This window comes from Lissotriton vulgaris, chromosome 2_1 (assembly GCF_964263255.1).
Source record: "Lissotriton vulgaris chromosome 2_1, aLisVul1.2, whole genome shotgun sequence".
NCBI classification, from domain to species: Eukaryota; Metazoa; Chordata; class Amphibia; order Caudata; family Salamandridae; genus Lissotriton; species Lissotriton vulgaris.
In genome coordinates, this window is record NC_141687.1 from 793834755 (window position 1) to 793859477 (window position 24723).

General features: G+C 48.6%; 1 protein-coding gene across 1 annotated transcript in view; it reads right to left on the reverse strand.

Annotated features, from left to right (window-relative positions):
* Nucleotides 1–14886: 14886 nt before the first annotated feature.
* CHN1 (chimerin 1) overlaps nt 14887–24723 on the reverse strand; it is a 394531-nt gene continuing 384694 nt past the window's right edge. Inside the window, exon 13 of the mRNA XM_086956171.1 lies at nt 14887–15777. Coding sequence (XP_086812297.1) covers nt 15606–15777 — 172 coding nt within the window. The 3' untranslated portion in view covers nt 14887–15605. The remainder of the gene's footprint in view (nt 15778–24723) is intronic.

Below are 24723 nucleotides of genomic sequence, written 5' to 3' on the forward strand. Positions count from 1 at the left end.
ATGGGAACGAGGCCTGCGACCATGGGATCCAAATCCCGTCGAAGACACCAACGAACCCACCTGGTCCAAGCCGATCTATACCTCTTGGCAGTGCTGCCTGCCCAGGCCCTGGACAAAAAGTGCTGAGCTGAGTTCGAAAGGCCAGGGAGCGACCAACGTCGCCTGAAAGCCTCCATGCCATGAGGCGGAGAGAACCCTGGAGGAGATGGTGAGGGACCCCGTCTGGATTGAGGAGAAGACGAGGGAGCCGGGGGAGTAGGATTGGAGAATCCCAGGAAAGTTCCAGAAGAACTGGAAACCGCACTTGCGACCTCCACACGGGCGTCACCATCACCACGTCCGCCGTCTGACGGCGAATCTGGGCCGCGGCCAGCACTATCATGGAGAAAGGCGGGAAGGCATACGGCCGTTCCTGGCTCCAGTCTTGGAGGAACGCATCCGTCGCCTCCGCCAAGGGATCCGGTCTCCAGCTGAAGAACCTCGGCAGCTGGAAGTCCAGACGGGACGCAAACAGGTCTATGGAAAAAGGACCCCAGCATGCCGCCAGCCAGCGGAACACTTGAATATCCAGCTTCCACAGGCTGGAGTCTCGAAGGTACCTCGAGTGCCAATCTGCCACCTGATTGGCCTGACCCGGCAGGTATTCCGCCGTTACAGAGACTTGATGGGCGAGACAATAATCCCAAAAGTCTTTCGCCAGATCCGCTAGGGCTCTTGATCGCGGACCCCCTAGATGGTTCACATACCGAACCGCTGAGACATTGTCCATCCGTAGAAGGACGCATGACTTCACTGAGACCCTCGTCCAGCAACGGACGGCGAACGAACCTGCTAGAAGCTCCAAGCAGTTGATGTAAAGTCGCTGTTCGTCGGACGACCAAGCGCCGCCTGTGGAGAAATCCCCGCAGCGGGCGCCCCAGCCAGACCTGCTGGCGTCGGACTCGATCACCAAGTCCGGAACGGACCCGAAAATCGCACGGCCGTTCCATGCCTCCATGTGGGCGAGCCACCAAGACATTTCCTCCTTGACCTCCACCGACAGGGGAATCAAGCGGTCGTAAGAGAGCCCTCTGCGCAAATGGTGCGCTTTCAGCCGCTGAAGGGCTCGATAGTGAAGAGGGCCCGGAAATATCGCCTGAATCGACGACGAGAGAAGGCCCACTACTCTGGCCACCTGCCGGAGGGAGGTGTGCGATTTGGAAATAGTTTGCCGAAGCACATGCTTGATTTTGGCCATCTTCCTGGACGGCAAACTGAGAGTCGATTTCACCGAGTCCACCACAAAGCCCAGGAACACCATTTGCTGGGCGGGCGTGAAAACCGACTTCTCCCTGTTGACAATAAAACCCAGACCTTGCAACAGGGAGATCGTCTGAGACAGATGAGCGGCCAACTTGCTCGGGTCCTGGCCCAGCAGCAAGATGTCATCCAGATAGACGATCAGCCGAATCCCCTGACTCCGCAGGGTTTCGATGGCCGAGTGCAGAATTTTTGTAAAGCACCAAGGGGCCGAGGAAAGACCGAACGGAAGGGCCTTGAACTCTAACACCATGCCTTTCCAGCAAAACTGAAGGAAACGGCGATGCGGGGGGTAAATCGGAACTACCAGATACGCATCTTTGAGGTCCAGACGGACCATCCAGTCGTTCGGGAGCAAAACGTCTCTCAGTGGATGGATGCCCTCCATCTTGAAGTGGTTGTACACTACCCAGCCATTGAACTCTCTGAGGTTGATGACTGGCCGTCTGCCCCCGTCCACCTTTTCCACAAGAAAAATATTGCTCAGGAAACCCCCGGGGTGGCGCGTTGTTCGACTAATAGCCCCCTTGCGCAGCAGCGCCGAGACTTCTTCGTCGATCAACAGCACGTCTGTTTGAGAAAAGGTTATGGGCCGGGGAGGCTGTAACTGGCACGGTTGGTCGTAAAACTCTATGCGGAACCCCCGCACGGTCTGAAGGACCCATGCGTCCGTTGTAATAGCCGCCCATACCTGGGGGAAACATGCCAACCTCCCCCCAATAACAACTTGATCCGCAGGGATAACACTCACCGTGTGAATTGTTGCCGCCGGAGTCGTTCCGGAAGTTTCCGCGTCCTCGGAAACGCTGGCCTCTGGTGGGGTAAAAGTTGTTGTAGTTCGCAGAGGAGTTGTAGCCTCCTCTGCCGGAGCCATGCCCTTTACCGGGCTGTTGCTGACCACCACGGCCGGTCGTGAGGCACCTACCACGACCAGCCCCTCGGGAAAAACGCTGGTGGAAGACCCGCTTGATGGTTGACTGGGCCTTGTCCAGGGAGGTGAAGGTGGAAACAAACTTTCCCAGTTCTTTTATGAACGGCTCGCCAAAGAGGCCTCCTTGGGCAACAGCGCCAGCTTCCGATGAAGCCAAATCGCCCAACTTGGGGTCCAGTTTGATCAGCAGCGACCGACGCCGTTCGGTCGAAAGGGCACAGTTGGCATTCCCCAGGAAAACAACGGCCCGCTGCGCCCAGTTGGACAACACCTCCGGGCATATGGCGCTGCCCGACACCTTGGCTTCCTCGGCCATATCAAGGATCTTGGCGAGAGGGCCAATGGTGTCCAATAGCTTGTCCTGACAGGAGCGCCAAGAACGGTTGATCCCTTTCCGGGGATCCTTCACGAACTTCGCTATGAAGGTGGCCATTTTCCCATCAAGTTCCGGCGTCATGGCCACCTTCCCATCCAAAGTCGGGCGGGGACATTCGCCCCTCAAACAACTGCGCGCCTCCTTCTCCAAGGGCTTGCGGAGGCGGCCCGCCACAAATTGCGCCACCTTCTCACCAGGTGCCCAAGCAGCCGACCGCGGGTGCATGATCTCATCCGGGTCGAGCATGCCCGAAGTGTCCTTGGGCAACTCCGTCGAATTAGATGCCGGTCGCCATGACCGCACGGAGTCTTCGTCGTCGTCGTCGTCAGTATCCGTGGGGGAAACACCCCCCGGGGAAGCCGGGACGGCATCCGCCGGCGTCGAAGGGGTCTGAGGCGGAGGCGCCTCGGAGGCCGACCCGGACGCCTTAGCCAAGAAAGCGTCACGTAGACGCTCGAAGGCGTCCTTGTCCACTCCATGTGCACCACTGGGACCCGCGTCCCCACGTGGCTTCTTGGCCGCCGGGGCCGGCTGGGATCGTTGGCGGGCGACCCCGCTAGGGCCGGTGCCAACTTGGCACATTCCTCGACAATGAGGGCTGATAGTCTGTCCTCCATAGGCCCAACGATTTCCTGCACGCACCGGTAAATCGACTGGTCCACAGCCGCATAGAACTCGTCGTCTTGGAGGTACTGGTGTGACTCCTCCTCCTCGACGTAGTACCCCTCAGCCATGGCGTCCACCACGCAGTAAAGAAGAATCTGGTATCTGAGGGTTCTGATGGCGTACACAAACAGCCACGTGTGGGCCAACCGGAGGTTAGCGAGGTTTGTAGGCCGGCGGAACCAGGCAATCAAGAAGGCAGCACCAGCCTTCACAGCGCGCCGACCCTCTCTCCAGAGACCGGGTCGCACCGCCTCCCAGCGCGCTTGAGTGGGTAACACCCCAGCGGAAGCTGATGCAGAAAAGGGTGCTGAAAATCGCCCGCAGGCGTCAACGTGGTCACAACCACCAGTACAGACCCCACCGGGGCGTTCAAGCACAGGACAGTACAACCCAAGAGGGCGTCAGGGTTAGGTGGCAGCAGGGCTCCTGCGACGTCGACTCCCCAGCGCGGCTCCAATCAGCGAGACGGAAGCCGCGCGCGGGCAGGCGAGATGCAACGGCGCCCTCTAGCGGCGAAATCAACACCGCGGAATACACGGGGACATCGCGTAAGGGGCGAAGGCGTCCCCGCGATGGAAGGGGCTCTGGAAGGGGAAAAAAAAAACCCACAGACCCCCCAAAGCAATAGTCAATGCAACAGAATACCAATATGCAAGAAAAACACAAGACCTCTGCAAACACACAAAAATGTGAAAGAGAGGGAGAATAGTACTTAACTGGCTGCGAAGCAGCGAAGAAAGAGGAGGAGTTCACAGGATAGACGCCTTATATTGGGATTTATGGACACTAAGAAAGGACTGCCTAATGTTGATCTCATGGGACTTGTAGTTATTAAAAATGTTATTACGATGTTTTCTGATATTCCTGTGTTTGGAATACTAAGAGTTTTTTCACGTTTTGATGCTTTTCTGGCTGCTGTGCGATGTTATGTGAATAAACAGCGAAGAGAGAAAAGCATAATCCGAAGCCTCCGGTCCTGACATAGAATTATAAGTGTTCACTGAGCTGTATATACACATCTCCCCAAGAGTGAGCTTTGACTGCTCAGCCACAGCCACCACTGAGAGCCAAGTACAGAAGGGGTGCTTGGCCCAGTTGCACAGGATCCTTAGTAGGTCGGGCCCGGGACATCAGTAGTAAAAGGCCTCAATCACAAAGGTTGGTCCCAGTAAACCCTGCATGCCTTGTGGCCCTCTGAAAGTGTTGCTGACAATTACTCTGGTTGTAAGATTTGGGTCATATTTCCATGCTGGTAAATGCATGCAGAAGCTTCCTTCTCAATTTTACATTTTATAGAGCTTTTCTACGCAGAAAGGAATTGGAAAGGAGAAAAATACTATGTTCTGCAATGTATACATTCTGCGGAACCATTTTCATAACGTTGATCAGTGACATTTGCAACACCGAAAGAAACAGGGCGGGCGGTTGTACTCCGAATAACAGCTCTTGGTTCATACTCCTGACAATTAAGTAGTCACAGTTCAGGGTTGGTTTGCAGCAACGTTCATTTGTACACGGTCAATGTTATCCATTCCTTTTCCTTTTATACCTTGCATCGTCTTATTGATCTGTGTGAATCACCTGACCACGTTTGTTTACTTTGTCTAATTCGAATGAAATCATCTTTATGTCATAGTATTTTTATTCCATTTGTTATCAATTCATGCAAAACTCAAATTGAGGCATTTATGTCCATATTTTTGATCTGTTATCTTAAACAATTCACTCAAGAACTTCTGTTCTCATATATAGGACAGACTAATCATCACTGTCCCTATGCCAGTTAACAGACCATCAAACTTTCTGTAAATATAAAATACCAGAGCTGATATTAAAAGGTGCCAGGGCACTACAATATATGCCAGGCGCTTCCAAAATATATGCTAGTGGTAACTCGGGTACTTTCATCCTCAATGTGCCAGTCTTCCAAGGGTGCTGCTCAAATACACCACATCTGCCTGGTACGTCTACCTGTAACAGGGATCAATGCTCAATTAGGGCAGGAGTCCTTTAAGGTCCAATGCAGCTCACAGCCTGTGTAACCTGCATTTTTGCCATGTTTTTCTTTGCCTCCAAGTTTACCCTCTGATTTCTGCTTTTGAGTAACGATTTGAGTGGCCCGTAGGGGCCCGCAAACTGCAGATGTGGAGTTCCGGCAGAACTCAGTGGTGGTCTATGTGTACTTCCGGATTATAGTCCCTTCTATATATCTCGGCTGCTAAACTGACTGCCATACTAAACTGGTTCCCACCAGAGATGGACCTGAAACAATAAACCGAGACCGAGGGTCCAGAAACCCCCGACTCCGAAGGATGGAAAACCTGTCGGGCTTTTCAAGACCTTTGGATTACATTGTCCTCAGACGGGCCAAAAATGTAGGACAAATTGTGCCCCATCCTCGCTTGCTGAAGGACTCGGCGGACACCTCAGTTGTAGGAAAATCCTACAGATATGGATGGCCGGCCACCCTATATGGCTCCTGTAAGGTGCCACTGGCCGGCAGTCAGTGGGTGGGAGAGACAAAGGGGGAGAGAAGTCAGAGGCTCTCTGTCTTTTCAGTCTGTGCAGCTTGGCTGCTGCAGTAATTTCTTAATGTGAGGGATTTAGATAGTTTTCCTTTTGAAATGTAATTTTACATCCTTTAACAGGATTATGCACGGGGTAAAGCTGGGTGTCATTTTCCCTAGTGCAGACATTTCTGCGCGGATATGCTCCAGTACAGCGGCGACAAATTGCTGCCGTGAGCGGTCATTCTCAAGGTGAGGGCTAATGAAAAATAAACTGCGCAATCGTACACTCCAGTCATAATTGACCTATCTGGCCCTGTGAAATATAAAAAGCTGATATGCTGCCGGAAATGTAATTTTAAAACCTAATCCGTTACTTCGAGGCCTACGAAGAAGGCAAGAGATGCGATTTGGAAATAGACACGTTAAGTACTACAGAGGTCAATGCTAACATTGATTCAGGAGCCCTGGACACAGAGCCCCGCACCGGGTAGAGTGCACGTGGGAATGAATGTGACGTGGCGTGCGCGTTTCTGTTATCAAGTCTGCTCTGCTAAAGGGGGTGAAAGCGGCAAGACGGCCGGACCGTTTATCTAAGAAAATGTCAATTGTGAACTTGACCCTTTGAATCTGTGCTCAACAGGGTGCGTTTTCACTGCCACCACAGTACAGTGGAGCCATTGTATTGTTCTTTTCCCATGTATAAGCACAGGCATGTCAGAGGATTTGAGCTAGAATATCAAATGCGCCAAAAATCCGAAGGTTGTATGATAATCTTTCATTCTAGTAAAGAGTACAGCAATAAGGGAACAATGACAGGATAAAAGAGCAACTGATGCACTAAAAACAGCACGTGTGAGGAATAGGGTTAAAATTCCTGCACTAGCAGTGATGCTAGCTTGTTGTGGTGATGTCATTGTTCCCATTTGACGCATGTTCTTTGACAGCGTGAGTGATTTTCGTGCTCCACACCCTCTTGTGACCCTTACTGAGTCAGAAACAGAAGAGGGCGTGAAAAGGATGCTATGGTCTATAAGTTGGAAATGTATATATCAATAGCTTGTGACCACTATTGGAGTCACAACCTATTGTCCAGTCACCAAACCTGATCGACGATGGTGACAGACAGGGGTGTAAGTGAACACACCACTTAAATAGCTTAAGTCGGGGGCTGCCACTGGGCCATATGGGCCAGTGAAATGCGCCATACTAAAACCTATATTAAATGTATATAGGCCTCTTCTGCCTGCAGGTCTGCAGACAACATACTCAAATACTGTTAAGGAACAGGAGGCTATAGAGAGCCTGGCTGCAAGATGGCTGCCGCATAGAAAAACTCTACCAGACAATTCAGCAATTATTTGATGTATCCGGGGGCATCAGTGATGGACTGGCAGTGCCTGGGAGACGAGTGGTGTGTTGCACCGATTGAGCCAGATGCCGTTGAGGGCGACGACGGCCCCGGTCTACTGTTCCCAATGAAATTGGGGTCTGCAGCACGTGGCCTGGAGGCAGACACTCACTTGCTTAAGAACCCCAGAGTGCAGTGGTGGACAGATCACAGGGGCCCGGTGCGGCCTGTATGGTGGGGTTGATGCCACAAGGAGTGCCCAGGTCTTCTGGGCCCCCAGTACCTTCCTCAAGAGATGTCCTATCCTTTTTTTGCTTGCGCTGTAAAGTGTTGATAGCCTCTCCTTTATATAAAATTGCATAAAATAAAATGGGGGTGCAGGCGCCACGACCGGCTGATTGTCTTCGACGTTACTCCAGTGGACCCGAGCCTACACGCCTCCTCTCCCTTCCTGACTTTGATTTTTGAACAATGTAGCTCCCCCCCCCCGCCTGACTTCGTCTGGCACTTTAATTCATACTCACTGGGTCACTCTCATGGACTTCTTTACTTTTTTTTCTTTTGTCCTGCCCGCCATTTTTGCTGCTGTTCTTGGCCGCTTTTCTCTGGACCCTGACCCGCCATCTTGTCCATTCCCTCGTCATTTATCCTTTTCCCTCGTTTCCCCCTTGACGATCCTCAAATGTTTCCTCCTTTTGCTCATTTGCCTTTTCTCCATACCCTTGTATCCCTCCCACCCTCCCTTTGTGCTGTGACTGCGTCCCCCCCTCCGACCCCACTTAATGGAACTCTGCTCTCCTGGTTTTTTGGGTCTTGACCTGAGAAAATCTACTATTTGTATACATATATATGTATGTATATAGAGATAACTCTAACCACTAGTATAATAGTAGAAGACCTTTGTGCTCTCTACCATTCCTATGTGACTCTTAGAGTTTATCCATTTGTATCTCTTCCTTGTGTGACTTTACAACTTGTACATTTGCAATTTTTTCTGTTTGTATCTTTTATGTAACTCATGTAATCCTAAGTCCTTATGTATCGCAACTGGTTCTTATGTAAAGCGCTCTGACATCTTCGGGTGATGTTCGCACTATATAAAATCGCATTAAATAAATAAATAAAATAAATAAATAAAGACCGTATTTTCGGATTCTGGAGCTTACGGACTGCCTCTTGCCTGCTCGTGCCTCCCGAGCTTGGGTCCCCGGGGAGAGGCGGGGCCTGGTGGAGAGTACCGGACTTTGAGGCCCAACTCCTCGTGTACCCTGTCATTTTTGGTGACTGGTGTGGCGACTTCCATACCAAATGAAGGGCGATGAATCAAGGTACTTAACCAGCCTGTGTACCTTGCGTGGTGGTGTCAGACCATGTCTGCTGGTGCTCTGCTACAGAGTGTCTGGGGAGTGGCAGGACCCTGCTACAGCCAATCAGCTTGTGGGATTGGAACCCCCAATGAGCAGCGTGTCCCTCCAGAGACTGCCTGAGTGTTGAGTGTACATAGCTCACAATAGGAAAAACGGACAATAAGCAATATAAGCTGACCCTCGAGCCTCACAGACCTACATGCACTTCTGAATCGCCCCCTGAGCAACAGGTTTTAGGGCTCAAGGACAGGGTAGGACCCACCTCTGAGTCGGATATTCACTCCATGTTCCTGGATCTCAAGCAGAGCATGAACGCCATCAACACGAAAATAGACATGTTTGCCAGCTGATTCGACTGCCTAATGGAGAAAGTTGACAGGCATGAAGAGCAGACAGACCAACTGGAACACTGCACATCGGATATGGAGTATATGCACACCTCTGCTGGGGAGCACCTACTAGAGATGGTAGCTGAGGTCATCCGCAACAAGAACGAGGACCTAGAAGCATACTTCAAAACTATTTGCATATCTTAGGAGTCCCCGAGTCAAAGGCGGTGGACCCAATGGAGTACTTTGTGCAAATGATGGTTTGAGCTCTCTTTGGAGATGCCCTCTCTCCCATGCTCATCGTTAAGAGAGCTCACAGTTCAGTGGTCCAGAGGCCGCCCCTGGGAGTACCTGCTCACCCCATCATTGCCAGGCTGCTAAATTATCACAACATGACACCATGCTGCACTTGACCAGGGATCTCCATCCGATCCGATCTCAGGGCAATGAGATTTCCTTCTTCCTGGATTTTACACTAGCCGTGCAAGTTGTCAGACGAGCCTTCCTCCAAGTGAAAAGTAGGCAGCAGAAAACTGACGCCAAATACTCTGATTTAACCAGCCAAACTTTGCTGAACTCATTACTTTGCCTACCCCAAGACTGCTGTCAAATTTGCCAGAGGTGTCCCTAACGCTGAATCTGGATTTTCTTAGCCACCCAGGGACTCGGGCGAGACCACCTCAGTGATAATGATCGATGAAGTGTCTCCTTTATTAACTACTATGAGATGGTGAACTGCCACAGCGCTGGACAAAGCGTACCCTCCCAATGACTTTCTTGGACCAAGAGTCAGTGGGATTCCAGTGACTTACATCCCAATGATGCAGCCTCCACCTTGTGGTGGCAGGTGCCGTTTATGGTCTTATCTTTGTCCCATGATCTTCTCTTTCCGGTCACGAGCTTACATCTTGCTGGGAGAGTGTTGGATCTCCTGGTTGCCGCCCTGGGATTATTACCCTCCTGATTTTTTTTGATTGTATAAGGGGCTTTTGTGGTGGGTGGGGAGGTGATATTTGGCCCAACTGTGGGTACAGAGTGGGAGGTGGGTTACTAGTTGGGGCAATATGTATGATATGTGGTTTATGTTTGTATTCCCCATTTAAAGCCTCAGCACTGTGTACTTTTCTCCTTATATTGATCGCAACCTGCTGAATATTGGTATTTTCCACTTCGTTTTTTACCATAAACGTTATCTGTTAAATGTTTGACATGGAACATTAGGGGACTTAATGATAGATACAAAGCACGGCATGTACATGCATATGTATAGTGCCACAAAATTGACATCTTCCTGCTGCAGGAGCTGCATCTGACAGAATCGACCCAGGCACGCCTCAGGGTGAGCTGGATAGCAGAACAACATATGGCCTATTATTTTAACTATGCACAGGGATTTGCAGTGCTGCTCCGTAAGGGCCCCCATGGCATATGCAGCAGGTTCTTCATGATAAGCTGGGTCGTTATGTTATACTGCTGGCACATTATGGGGGCATCCATTGATCCTGGTCTCAGAGTATGGTCTCAACAATGATGATCCCTCTTTTTTTTTTTTTTGCTGAGGTCTGGCAAATGGATGGGTTGAAGTGCCAGGGAATGATACTCTGTGGTGGAGAGTTTAACGTGGTCCTGGACGCGAGTGTGGAAATATCCTGAGTTTCACGTCACCCACACCCACATGCTGCCACATAACTGCGTATCATAATGACAGATGATAACCTCATTGATATTTGGCGCTACCACCATGCACACAGCACAGAGGGTACATGCGTGGAGTCCTCACATAATTCCTGGTCAAGAATGGACTATAGGCTGGTCACTAGGGATGTGGCCTCGTGGTCAAGTGACATCCTGCACCGGCCGCATACACTCTCCGGCATTGGCCAAGTTGATTGCCTGACATCTCCTTCCCCTGCTGCCAAGCATTGTCCACCGTGATCACACCTGCGCACTTTGTGTTCTCTTTTACACACAATTGAACCCGGCCTTAGTGCAGCTGCATTGTTTTTAGATGTCACTAAGGCATTTGATTCTCTAAAATGGCTGTATCTTTTCCAGCTATTGGCTTATCTTGGGATTGGTGATATGTTTTTACGACTGATCCGACTTCTTTATGCACGGCCTGTTGCCCACCTGAGGTTCAATGGGGAACTAACTCCTGCCTTCACGGTGTCTCGGGGAACCTGGCAGGAATGCCTAGTCATCCATATTATTTGTTATTGCCATGGAGCCCCTTGAAGCTCGACTGCAACACCATTGCCACGTCTGGACTGTGTTCCTCCCCAGGAAGATCCTAGTTTTTATGAACGCAGAGGATGTTACTGTGTATGTTAGGGACCCTCAGGTTAATCTAGATACACTTATCAGGAAGTTCACTCCTTTCCGTGGCTTCACCATCAATTGGGCTACATCCATCTTGTTTACCCTAATGGGGGCACTGCAGTATGCCTCGGAGTTCCCCCTGAAGTGGGCACATAATCTGGTCCAGTATATGGGAATTTGGCTTAGTGGGGAACTCAATGATACTTTGGAGAAATAAATATGGCAGATCGATGACATGGCTCGAGGACTAGGTTGATGCATTGATGAAACCTCGCTAACTCTCACCAGGAGACTGACTACAGCCAAGATGGAGGTACTTGCCACATTCTTGTACTTGTTATCAACTTGCCAATCCCCCTGCCGGTGTACTTCCGTAACAAACTCCAGTCTCACCTTATAACAGTGGCGTGGGCGGGCAAACAACCATGAGTAGCATGGGAGATATTGACGCTTCCCTTCGAGCTGGGTGGGTTGGTACGGACTTTTATATCTTCTGTGTGCTGGTGCCATTTGCACATTACTTGCTACACCCAACACAGTTTCAGCCGCGCAAGGCACCAGAGCACAACTATGCTACCCTGTGCCTGGTGCAGATGGCTTGGTTTGTTCCCCCTACACGGGTGCGGAACCAGATACACAGTAGCCTGCACGGTTTGAGCGTGGAATGGCCTGTAACGGAGGGCGTGGCTTGATCATCTATTCACCCTGACACTTCCAATTGCGCAATACACCTTGATATTTATGGCATGGAGGCTGGCGCACGGCTTCGTCAAATGCAGCTGACATCTTTTGGCGCTATATACCAGGTGGGGATTTTTGTTACTCCACAGCAGGTATTCCATGACTCAGCTACTTCGCTTTTAGACACCCTGACCAGCCTATTGTCAGCCCTGAGCGGCTCTGCGAGCCATTCATGATACCTTCTTGGCGGCACTTCTGACATTAACGGTCTTAGTAGTGATACTAACCGGTCCCCGGCCCGGGCTTATATGCAGGTGATCTCCAAATGCCTTCAGCCCATCAAAAATTGGTCCGCTGATCTCAATATCACTATTAGCAATGAGCAATGGAAATACTGCTGCTTCTAGTCCTTGTGATATGATATACAAATGACTTAATACAGTACATATGGGACAAAACAATCCCAAATAGTACCATATTGTACAATAGCAAATAACCGGATCATTGTTAAATCAATCTCAATAAGACAGGAGCTCCAGAATAAAAATGTAAACAGGAAATCACAATATTACTGTATGTTTTCCTGATTCAAATGTAGTTTGACTACATTCGATCATGGACGTCAATTCACTAAAAATGCCTGGTGTAGTGGAAATGACATCATAGGCCCATTGCTCTTAATGTCACAGGAAGTGAAATCATATGATATTTGACCCAGCATCATCCCAAGAAGTTCTCTCACATAACCTTAATCCTGATGACATCACTATAATTAACATTGCTGAAGTTACATAATTGCATAATTAATATATATTTTTCTAGAGAACATAGTGTGGGGTTTATCTTCTCTGAGAAAATTTAGAAAAAATGGGCTTTACTAGTGCATTTTAATGCACAACTTTCACATAAATTTGCTAAAAAGCCGGCTGTAAAAAAAACACTCACTAAATATTCAAGTCCTTTCATGGTGTGCCAAGCTTCTCAAACCTGGCACTCCCCATGAGATCACTCAATTATGCTTTTAAAATGTCCTATCGGTGCCTCCTTATGTAAAAAATTAGCTCCATTGCTAGGACCGGCACTTCGCCATGGTGGTCCCTTTTGCTCAAACATTACATACAATATGCCAGTGCCAGAAACTTCCTAATACAGCTTCTCTTGCACCATGGAGGTCCCTTATGTGAAATGTAATGTCTAATATGTCAAGAACCACATGTTACTATGGATGGCCCAATGACCTTGCCGCAGTTGTCTTACATGTGCCAAGAATTTCCTCCAATGTGCCATCAGAATCAATTTGCCACAGGTGCCAACTATGCTGAGAATTTCCTCCAGGAGGCCAAAGCTGGCATTTTTTCATGGGTGCTCCATGCCAATATTTACCTACAGAGTGCCAGCAGTAGCATTTTGCTGATGTATCCCATATGCAAGTATTGCCTCAAGTATTCTATTGCCAACATTTTGTCGAGGGTGCTTCTATAAGCTAAGTAGCATGCCCGGTTCAATAGTGGATCTGTCAGCATAACAACACATGCTTACTTACATTCACACTCATTAATTTTCACCTACTCTTATGCACTTACTTTCACTCTGAGTCACCTATACTTACTCCTTTTGACACACATCCACAATCCCATATACAAACATACATGCTAACATATACACGCTCTCTCACACAAACTCACTCTCATCCACATGCGCGCAAACAACATATTTTTCTTATCAAAGATGCCAGTGAAGGTCCAGATCTGGTTGCTCCACTTATTACGCGGATAGTGAATAATAAATTATTAATCACTATTAATGTAATAAATAAGTAATGCCATATTTCAACTGATACATGTCAATACTATGCATCGTGCATGTCACCCCAGAAAATCATGAATATACAGAAAAGGACCATTGACCTATAAACTGAATTACTTGATTGTGCACAAGGGAACTGGGTGTACATAGGTAGAATGTCGCTGAAGGCCACGTAGCAGTCATGCAACCTACTATTACAAAGAAAGAAAACTACTGCCACGGACTCCTACAATGGCATTGATATTGTCCAACATTCTTTTTTATGATCTGGCTTGACCGCACACCTGCTGCCGGACAATTATGTGAACATCATTAAAGAGGGGATTTCGATCCACCCACATGATGGGAACCAGGAGTAGAGATTTTGATTGGGCAGAAGTTTCGTGCTTCCACTAAAAAGTGCTTGCCCTTCTCACAGCTGTGATCATTTTGCTTATTTACCAAGGTGCCTAAGCTAGAACCTTCAGACACACAAACGTGCAACATGGGAATGCTATTAAAGTGTCTTAGAGAACTAGTTTATGTTGTTTGAATCTAGCAGCAGCAAATATGGGGACAAGGGGAGTCATTAACCTGCATGATTTTTTAGGTCTGGCGTGACAGTGCAATTGTCAAAATGGGATGTTTTAACCTACAGCAATATTATTCTACAGTTCTTTACTTCTACACAAATGCATATCTTTTGCCATGCTATTTCCTTATAATGCTTCATATTACCATACAGCATTCCTTTAAAGCCAGATTTATTGCCATAGTCAATGCTTATTATATTTATTTTCATCTATTTTTTAGTTTATGCTGCTAAGAAATGTGAGTATATCACCTCACTGGAAAACAAAGATACCCACAAAAAAGAATGTCACCGGCACATAACCAAGAAAAAGGGCAAATAATACAAAGCAAATCACTCCGTTATCCTCAGACCCCCATGCTAGTTTCAGTGGCTCAACAAAATGAGTCATGAAGGGGCTGTACAACTTGTGACAGAAAAGGGTCTGGGTTAACCTATATTTTTCCACTTAGGAGTCAGCTGGGGTTGTTAGTGTCAAGTGGGTTATTTCTTCCTTACCCAGAACGGACTGGGATGCTGAATAATGGATACAGTGGTCATGAAATAAGAAGCACTTCTTTCTTTTTTCTTTTGCATGATGTGCAAAGCCTTTAACATGTACATACTGTCTGAAATAAACCCATTACACAATTAGTTAATTGCAATCAAATTGTGTTTAGCAGGCTATACAGAGGCAACACTGATCCGATATTGAACAGCTACATTTAATAAATAAATATTTGCATGCCAGATGAAAATACAAATTTACAATCGAGAAAATACAAATAAAAACATTCATCATTGTTGCAAAGTTCACTGTAACGACGACACAAGGCATGAATAATTACTTAAAGTGACATTCAAAGTTCGTCCTGTTTCAGTGCGAAACAAGTGCAAGAATTAATAAAAGTTCGCACCTGCGAACCAGAGAAGGCATCGAACAGAAGAAGTATGATAGAAAATAACAAGTGAGTCCCAGACTCTGTTTCAAGAGATAGGCCCTTCTTCAGCATCATCAGTACACAACCATAAAAACATAGTCACAGTAGGTTTACACCAGCGAAACATGCAGAAATACAATACAAACAACTCAGAAAAAAAGAGACTGCACTGCCTCTGCTGTTTCCATGGTTAACAAAATCCCCGACAAAAACGGGGAAACAGTAGCGCATTCATGTGCCTGCGGCCTGCCTTTGCACAGTCGTCAACACCCAGTGGCATTTGCACTGGACAGTGCAGCTTGAGTTAGTTCCTCACAATTTCAGCTGAATGGCTCTCTTTAAACAATATAAAATGTCTCCATATTTTCTCTGTATACATGAAATACTTTCAAAAATTAAGAATTCACCTGGTGGAGCCAAATGAATTTCTATAAAAGATCCCTTCATTCGTGGAATACTGCAGTTTTATTTAAAAAAAAAAATCAAAATAAAATATCTTCATTTTTGATCAGCATTTCCACAACAAGTCTCTGGTAGCGAATGTCATTCAGGGACGCCATTGCATCCTGTTCTGGAGCTCGCATAAGAGTCGGCCCAAACACAATTCCAAGGTTTTCTGCATTCATGAGATTATCCTTTTCATGAAGAATGACCCTAAGGAGAACAATAACAGGTGAATATTAGCAACTACAATACTGAGTCAATCATTCAGTAAACTGCACTGGAATACATCACAAAATTATATGGAAAGAAAACACACTGAAATTGTTATCTGGAACAAGTATCGCCCACACTTAGTAACAAGCCTACAGACCACTCCAATTCTCGCTAGAGTTGGCTTTAGGAATTAGAACCACAGTAGCTATGGTTCAACAATTGATTAGCCTTGATACAAGCAGAATTTAGTAAAAATTCGGTTATGTCACTGATTGATGGATAAAGATAAAGTATTATACTTAAAGTGGTGGACTAAATTAAGATTTAAGAGTAAGAAATTAGATTCATGGAGACCCACATGAGGTACATGTGCTGACATTTGGCAAATTATTAGGGTTGGATAAAGCACTTATTCTGGTAACACGTTTTTCTTTGTAAAGACCTTGTTTGTGGGGAAATTCTCCAAGGAAATGTAAACGTGGAAGATTTTTTTCCAGTACAATAAGTTCAGCTCACTTTGTAGACAAATAAGTAAAATGGTAGGGCATACAGAAGACAAAGCTGGGAGATGATAGAAATGTCTGTTATTGGTTAGTGAGAAAATAGAGGGAGATTAAGGGAACACATATGAATGTCTGGAATGACACTATATGGGAATAGTTGATCGTAAAAATGCAGAGAAATCCTGTGTAAAGGCAGCTGCCACATACATCTGAAACAGTGATTTGATAATCTGTTAAATTCATTTTGCTTACATTTATTAGAATAGTTCCTTATCTGTGGTTTACTTTGATTTTTTTAAAACTTCTAATGGATACTTCGATATTATTAGAGGGATGGATTAGGACAATGGAAAGGTTTTGGGACAAGTGTGTACTGACGGCAGTTATTCCTTCCCAATTTGTAATGGCAAGTGCTAATCTAGTCCTAAAACTAAAATCTGGATTATGGAACTCGGCAAGGAGCTAGAGTCAGACAACCTACTGTTTTAACTGCTCCCGGAAAGGATTACGGGGAGGCCAAAAGGGGTTGAGGATTTTGTTGTGAGCTAATATGTGGCACCAGTCCCAGATGAGTGGACTCCATAAGCAGACCTGAACAATGGGAACTATTTCCCAATTTCATTATTGCAAGTGAAAACAATTTTTGCTACTAATACCTACAACTAAATTGCACCTTAAACCTTCCAAATAAACTGAGTATATATAGGTTCTGTTAAAGGCACCCGCGTTTACAAATGATTGGCAGAGTGAATTTAGATACATTATTCAGTCTTTAAAGATTTAAATGACGCAGTTGAATGTTGTCTGATTACTTTTTAATATCTCTTCTGGACCTAGACGAGTTTTGCTAGGTTTCCAGTTTACTGACAGATTAAAGTGTTTGGTTCGATTTGGAATTTCAGAATTTCCTTTTCTTTGCAACCCCAATGGTTCCTATATTGTTGTGGACTCTTGCTTATTTGACATTGTTTCACTCTAACATATGTGGCCCATTACATTGTGATGATTATTGTTTTTTTTCAGTTCCATATGTCATGACAGTCTTGGGTTCTCACCTGGCCTTCTCCAGCGGTTTTTCATGATTTTGTGGTCCTCATATTAAAACTGTATTTGCGTCTTTTGTTCTCCTCAGCACAACTTCTTTACTTAAGGACTTTGTGGCCATTTGCTGCAGCTTTGTAACAATATTGTCATTTGCTTGCAGCTTTGTAACAATGTGGTCATTTGCTGCAGCTTCCCTGCTGTAGCTTTGTAACTTTGTATTAATTTGATGCAGCTTTGTAACCATGACCTTTGATAGTGGGCTAGTAAGGCATTTATACTTCTTGCTTTATGCTTTCCTCATCACTGAGCTTAACCGTCCAGCTAGTCATGATTATTCCTTTTTAGGTCTCGCGACCTATCGATGTGCGCAAGCGCATCGAGCGGAGCGAGAATTCAAGTGGCGAAAACATCATGAAACCAAAGGGCTTTCAGCCCCGCGGTTTTCATGCAGTTCCCGTGAACATGCACGCGCATCGCATGCAAGCCCGGCCTCTCGCATTCCCAGGCTCTCCCGCCCCCATCCGGCATCAGGCTTCTCCTCCCCTAGCAGCACTCCTCCCACACCAGCAACTCCCCCCTCCCACACCAGCACCTCCCCTCTCTCGCATTCACGCCCCCCCCCCACCAGGCTCTCCCGCCCCCATCAGGCTTCCCTCCCAATCCGCCTGCCTCCCCTCGCGCATTCACGCCCCCCCACCAGGCTCTCCCGCCCCCATCCGGCTTACCTCGTAATCTGCCTGCCTCCCCTCGCTCGCATTCCCGCCCCAGGCTCTCCCGCCATGGAAAATAAAACCTGTAAACTTGACTTTTTTCTTCGGTGAACGGCACCGATTACCACTCATTTTCACTACTCCACCGCCTAGCCGCATGCGACTCTCGCTGTAAACAGGGTAGTAATTTACATGTCTAACAAATGATCGACAACGCCGCCATTCATTTCAAGGTCCACAGGCACAGGCAGCAGCTGATGCTGAAGGGACCGTCACCGAATTTCTATTTGTTTCTAAAAAAATAAAGTTTTACTCTTCGCTTTTTTCCCCACACCCGATACATTATTCTATTGTGTTTTCTTGTAAGTACGTGCGCAGAACATCGGTGCTAGTCCCGCCCCCCCCACCAGGCTTTCCCGCCCCCATCCGGCTTCCCTCCGGCCATTTGGCAGCATTGCGAGGCCAGCTGACATCTCCCTAATCCGCCTGCCGCCTGCCACACTTCTCCTCCCCTTGTTTTGTTTCTGGACCCCCTTTGGATGCTCTAGATGGGTTTTACTCTAATCTGCTCTGGATAGTCGCATACGTCTGGATTAATCACTGACTTTTATTGGTAAGAAATACATCTACCATCGTCTATTATGAAAGTCCACAGAACTAGTGAGGAAAGTTCAAAAGTGCCACTTGAGGTCAAGGGAAAAAAATAACTAAGTGTTCCGATCCCATTACGAAGCAGAGGAAGAGCCTATGGGACTACCGGGGAAGCACATGAACATATCTGTCTTTAATGTAAGTCTTCAGAAACCATCCAATTGCCAGAGAGCAGAGAGGAACTGTGTCACAGTTAGCATTCTAAATTTGGCCTTCTGAAAGAAGGTATTTATGAACCGAAGTTCAAGGATTGGTCTTGCTTTCTTTCTTGGGCAACACGAAGTACTAGGAATAACACCATGTGCCCTTCTTCCCATCAGGGAATTTCTCTATTGCACCTTTAAAAAGAGTATGTATTTCCTAGGTATGGTGGCATGATTTGCAGAAGTCAGAGAAAAAATATCAGGAGAAACATCAGAAGGGTCACCTAGGAAAAGGAGAGAGTAACTTTTCTTAACAACCACCAAGATCTACTAGTCTAAGGTAATTGCATGGCAGTTTGGTCCACTAAAACGAATCCTGCTCCCTACCGGACTGCCGAGGACCACTGAAGGGGTAATCAGAGCGGCTTGGCAGCAGTTGCGGCAGACGATGACGATGAGGAGGACTGTTTCCCCTTCTGATGGCTATTACCACCACTGTGTCCACTAAAGGCAGGGAAAGGCAGTCCTTCTCATCTTTGTCCGCCGCAACTGCTGCCAAGCCACTCTGATTACCCCTTCGTCTGAAAGAACAAGCAACGGAATTTGGGAATAGTAGTCTGCCACAACAGGATGAGGGGGTGGGCCTCTGCTTGGAGTACTCTGATGAATGGGTCAATTGGGAATTCCAATTGGGTTGCCATGTGGCTGTGCAGGGTAATCCCAGGCATTTCATAGGCCCTGAGGACAGTTACAATTCCTCTTGATCATTCTTTCCTTGGTACATTTGCATTCTACAGCTAAGAGAGTACCCCATCGATTCCCCAAGGCCAACTGTGAGCATGCATGGTAAGCATGTTAAAATCCGTAGTGTTCTCCTATGAATGGGAGTGTAATCCAAGTAGCCTCAAAGATACACTGTAGTTTGCTTTGCTTGCATGGAAGGCTGTGTGGTGAGCTTTTAGGGGTCATGAAAGCTGCTACCACCGTCACGCTCCTTTAGTACCTGCGTTAGTTAGAACAGGGCACTCAGTACAGCTGCCCGATCCACATGTTATGTGTCTGGCCACCCGGAGGTGCAGATGTCTCAAAGGGTTTAGAGGGATCCTTGCCCTGCCTCTAAAACGGTGTGAAGCTTCATCCCGTAAAACCAACAATCATGAATGCCAGGAGCAAACTATTACCTGAGCCACTTCATTGTCTTCATGGTTCAGAGAGCATTTTTGCAGATACATTTTGTACTTTGGGGCACTCTATGCACGCATTTCACAATGGACAATAAAATATAATCCATTGCAACAAACACAGAGGATTGTACAAGTGACAAATAAAACAAGCATTTACAATGCAATGGTTTTGCCTTTGTTAAAGTTAGAGCTATTGGCATTGCTCTTGACATTTTTATTTATGTTTTTTTAACATAAATAAATGGCATTGCCATTTACAATGCCACTAGCTTTATCTCTCGCAAATGACAAACACAAACACACACAGAGCCCCCCCACACACACACCCACACAGAGCCCCCCAACACACACACCCACACAGCCACACAAAGCTTCCCACACACACACAGCTATACAGAGCCCTCCACACACACCCACACAGCACAAGCAGGCAACAGGGGCACACGGAGGCACAAGCAGGCAACAGGGGCACACGGAGGCACAAGCAGGCAACAGGGGCACACGGAGGCACAAGCAGGCATCAGGGGCACGAAAACGGAGGCACAAGCAGGCAACAGGGGCACACGGAGGCACAAGCAGGCAACAGGGGCACACGGAGGCACAAGCAGGCAACAGGGGCACACGGAGGCACAAGCAGGCAACAGGGGCACACAGAGGCACAAGCAGGCAACAGGGGCACGAAAACGGATGCACAAGCAGGCAACAGGGGCACGAAAACTGAGGCATAAGCAGGCAACAGGGGCACGAAAACTGAGGCACAAGCAGGCAACAGGGGCACGAAAACGGATGCACAAGCAGGCAACAGGGGCACGGAAACTGAGGCACAAGCAGGCAACAGGGGCACGAAAACGGAGGCACAAGCAGGCAACAGGGGCACGAAAACTGAGGCACAAGCAGGCAACAGGGGCACACGGAGGCACAAGCAGGCAACAGGGGCACACGGAGGCACAAGCAGGCAAAAGGGTCACAAGCATGAATTGTAATTTAGACGGGGCTGAAGTGGAGAACGGTCAGTAGGGAAGTAGTGCGGCTGGTGCAGTGGTACCAGGCCGAAAGGTGAGAGGGGCTGTCTGCACCCCAGTTTGGACAGTTTCCACTACCTAACAGGGATTGGTGGGAGGGGGGCGTACTTCTTGCTTGCTTTAGAGCTGTTACTTCGGGGACGCAGTGCACGCTCCTGCCTGCTGCCGCCGGGACACGACAACAGGCAGGGAGAGGACAGGCAGGGAGAGGACAGGGAGGGGACAGGCTGGGAGAGGGCAGGCTGGGAGAGGGCAGGGAGAGGACAGGTTGGGAGAGGGCAGGCTGGAAGTGGACAGGCTGTGAAAGGGCAGGCTGGGAGTGGACAGGCTGGGAGAGGACAGGCTGGGAGAGGACAGGCTGGGAAAGGGCAGGCTGGAAAGGGACAGGCTGGGAGAGAACAGGCTGGGAGTGGGCAGGCCGCGAGAGGTCAGGCTGCGAGAGGGCAGGCTGCGAGAGGGCAGGCTGGGAGAGGGCAGGCTGGGAGAGGGCAGGCTGGGAGAGGGCAGGCTGGGAGTGGGCAGGCTGGGAGTGGGCAGGCTGGGAGTGGGCAGGCTGGGAGTGGGCAGGCTGGGAGTGGCTATAAAGGAGATTTGGAAAAAAATTGGTTCAAATGAATTTCCGTTAAGAATGGGATGGTGGGAATTCTAAGCAATTGCATGCTAAAATGAAGCCTGTTTCTGGCACAAAAAAATATGAGTCTCCTGTTTGAATTGGGAATTGGGGCATGCATGCCTTTTTCCTCTTTTCTAGCAGAGCCGTCCTGGATCCTTAAACCATTACAGCTTTTTTATCCAACAACAACTGCATTCTGAGATTTGTAGTTTAATGCTTATACATTGCAAGAATGGGCTGTTGGCTAAAAAGGCAGCACTAACTGAAGGGAACAAATGCCATCTATTTGGTTTATAATATTTCCTTAACTTAACTACCAGGCAGAATTTGGAAGCTAAGAATTCAGCAAAATGCAGCCTTGATGAATTCAAACGCTGGGAATTAGTTAGGGCTCATACATGTCAATCTAAACTTTGTTAGCTTTGCTGTTAAAATGCTCGCTGCTCTATTGATTCTTATTGGTTTCTCATCTACTCCTTTGGGTCGTTTTCTAGCCTCCCATTTGCTGAAGGTCTCTCATCTGTTCCTCCCAATCCCTGACGGGCCTTTCATCTGCCCCTCCCAGTCCCGAACAGACCTCTTATTTGTCCTGCTGGTTCCCCTCTGTAGGACCCTCATCTCTCGCTTCGGATCTTTGCCTTCTTCCAGCTCCCTACAGGGCCACTTACCTATCACAAGCCAAAAGCGAGGGGACAAAATAAATTACTTATCCAGCAAATAAGATTAGAGCAAAAATGGAGGTAGATTGAAAGAGAAAAAAAGAGAGAAAAAAAATATAATGAAAAATATATTTTCCCCTCTTTTCCCTCCCTCCCTTTATGTCTCTTTGTTCCAACAAATCGAAAACAAGGAAAATGCAAATCCATATTATACACTGCTGAAACAAGGAAGGAACAGTGCCAAAACCCAGTAAGAACACAGCTGAAACAAGGAAGGAACAGTGCCCAAAACACAGTAAGAACTCTGCTGCAACGAAGAGAAAAAATTGCTGACGCGAGGGAATACTACAGAAACACACACTCCATACCACCACCATGGGAACACTAATAAAACAAAGCAGATAAACTGGTGAAAATGGGCTCGCTACGGCTACAGAGGCTGTGCAGAAACAAAGTGGTAACACTGCATCAGGGGCGAGCGGAAAGGTGCGCTGTGTGACTTTAATGTGTATTATTGTGAACACGTACATGAAGCGTGTGTTTGAGGGTGGGCCAGACACCCTGCCTGAAACTTATACTCGGGCAACTGTCGGTGAAACCCAAGTGGTCATTAAATAAACATTAATTTTCTACGTGTTAAGGAACGTGTCTTATTTGCGCACCTGCTACAAAAGTAACCGCTGCTGCCTTTGCTGCTGTTTTGCGGCTCGGCCTTCGGCTTCTAGAGCCAGACCGGTGCCCGGGCTCGGCTCAGGCTGGCTCGCCCATGAGTGCTCTGACTCGCCCACCCCGGGTGCAAGCAATGCCTGGGGCCAGTGTGTCACGGTGGGTGAGGGGTGGCAAGAGGTGCCCTGCACAGCCTACCTCATGTAACCTCACTCACTCGGGCAGTCAGTCACCCCTCACTTGCCCAAGCTGTGCCGGCCCCAGCCCTTCCCTCTGCTCCCCGGGGAGGCCCGCCTGCTCTGCCCCTCTCAGCCCGGCGGATTCCCAGGAATCCTGGCTATGTTTTCGGTCCGGATTCCACGAGGGGTCCCCTGGGCCGGGCCAACCTTGGCCACTCCGTTCCCACCGAGTCACTGCTGCTGGGGGCCCGGGGGCGGGGTCACTGACTCGCCCCCCTCCCCCCGGACGGAACGTGTCTTATTTGCGCACCTGTTACAAAAGTAACCACTGCTGCCTTTGCTGCTGTTTTGCGGCTCGGCTCGGCTTTCGGCTTCTAGAGCCAGACCGGTGCCCGGGCTCGGCTCAGGCTGGCTCGCCCATGAGTGCTCTGACTCGCCCACCCCGGGTGCAAGCAATGCCTGGGGCCAGTGTGTCACGGTGGGTGAGGGGTGGCAAGAGGTGCCCTGCACAGCCTACCTCATGTAACCTCACTCACTCAGGCAGTCAGTCCCCCCTCACTCGCCCAAGCTGTGCTGGCCCCAGCCCTTCCCTCTGCTCCCCGGGGAGGCCCGCCTGCTCTGCCCCTCTCAGCCCGGCGGATTCCCAGGAATCCGGGCTATGTTTTCGGTCCGGATTCCACGAGGGGTCCCCTGGGCCGGGCCAACCTTGGCCGCTCCGTTCCCACTGAGTCACCGCTGCTGGGGGCCCGGGGGCGGGGTCACCGACTCGCCCCCTCCCCCCGGACATTCCAGTGGGGCCATCAATAACTGCCTCATCATGAGCTGCAACACCCCAGACACAGCTGCAAAGCTTCCAGTTCCAGTGAGTCCTCTCCCGGGGGTTCTCTTAGAATTCTGGGATTTGTAGTCCTGGTTTTACACTGGTTAAATAAAACGACAAGTCCCCAAATTCGAGCTTCTAGCGAGCTTTCTTTGCACGACATCCTCTCTAGTGACTTGACTGGCCTGCCACACTTCTGGATAGGCGACAGTGCCTGTGACAAAGCCAGTAGGGCTGGGACAGAGTTAGTCACGGATCCGGACGTGTTCCCAGCACACACGGGTCTCCTCGTGGTAAGGCGCAGCCACCCTTGGAAGGCCTCACACTGCTATTGCCAGCTGGCGTTTCTGTAGCGCACACTCTGACACTGGCACGGCTTCCCGGCGCTTTCAGTTGTTCTGGCACACATAGGCCGTGAGCATGTGTGGTACTTGTGTAACTAAAGCTGGCAAAGACGAGCTGCACAACAGTGGAGGGGGGAAGGGCGCAGGTAAGATGAAGAGAGGGAGGAGGGGAATTTGACAGGTAGAGGCGAGTAGCGCCACGATGTTCAGCCTTCAAGCCTGAAGCGCTTCCCATTCCCTCCACCCTCTTATCGGTACCAGACGGCGCCCTGAGGCTGCTTGCATCACGTCACGCCTTATGAAGCCACTAGCCATGGGTTCAAGGGAGAACCAGATTCGGGGGCGACCCCGAGGACAGGCTTTCGGCTGACGTAGCCAAAAGCCAAAAAATCTCGGGAACGCCCC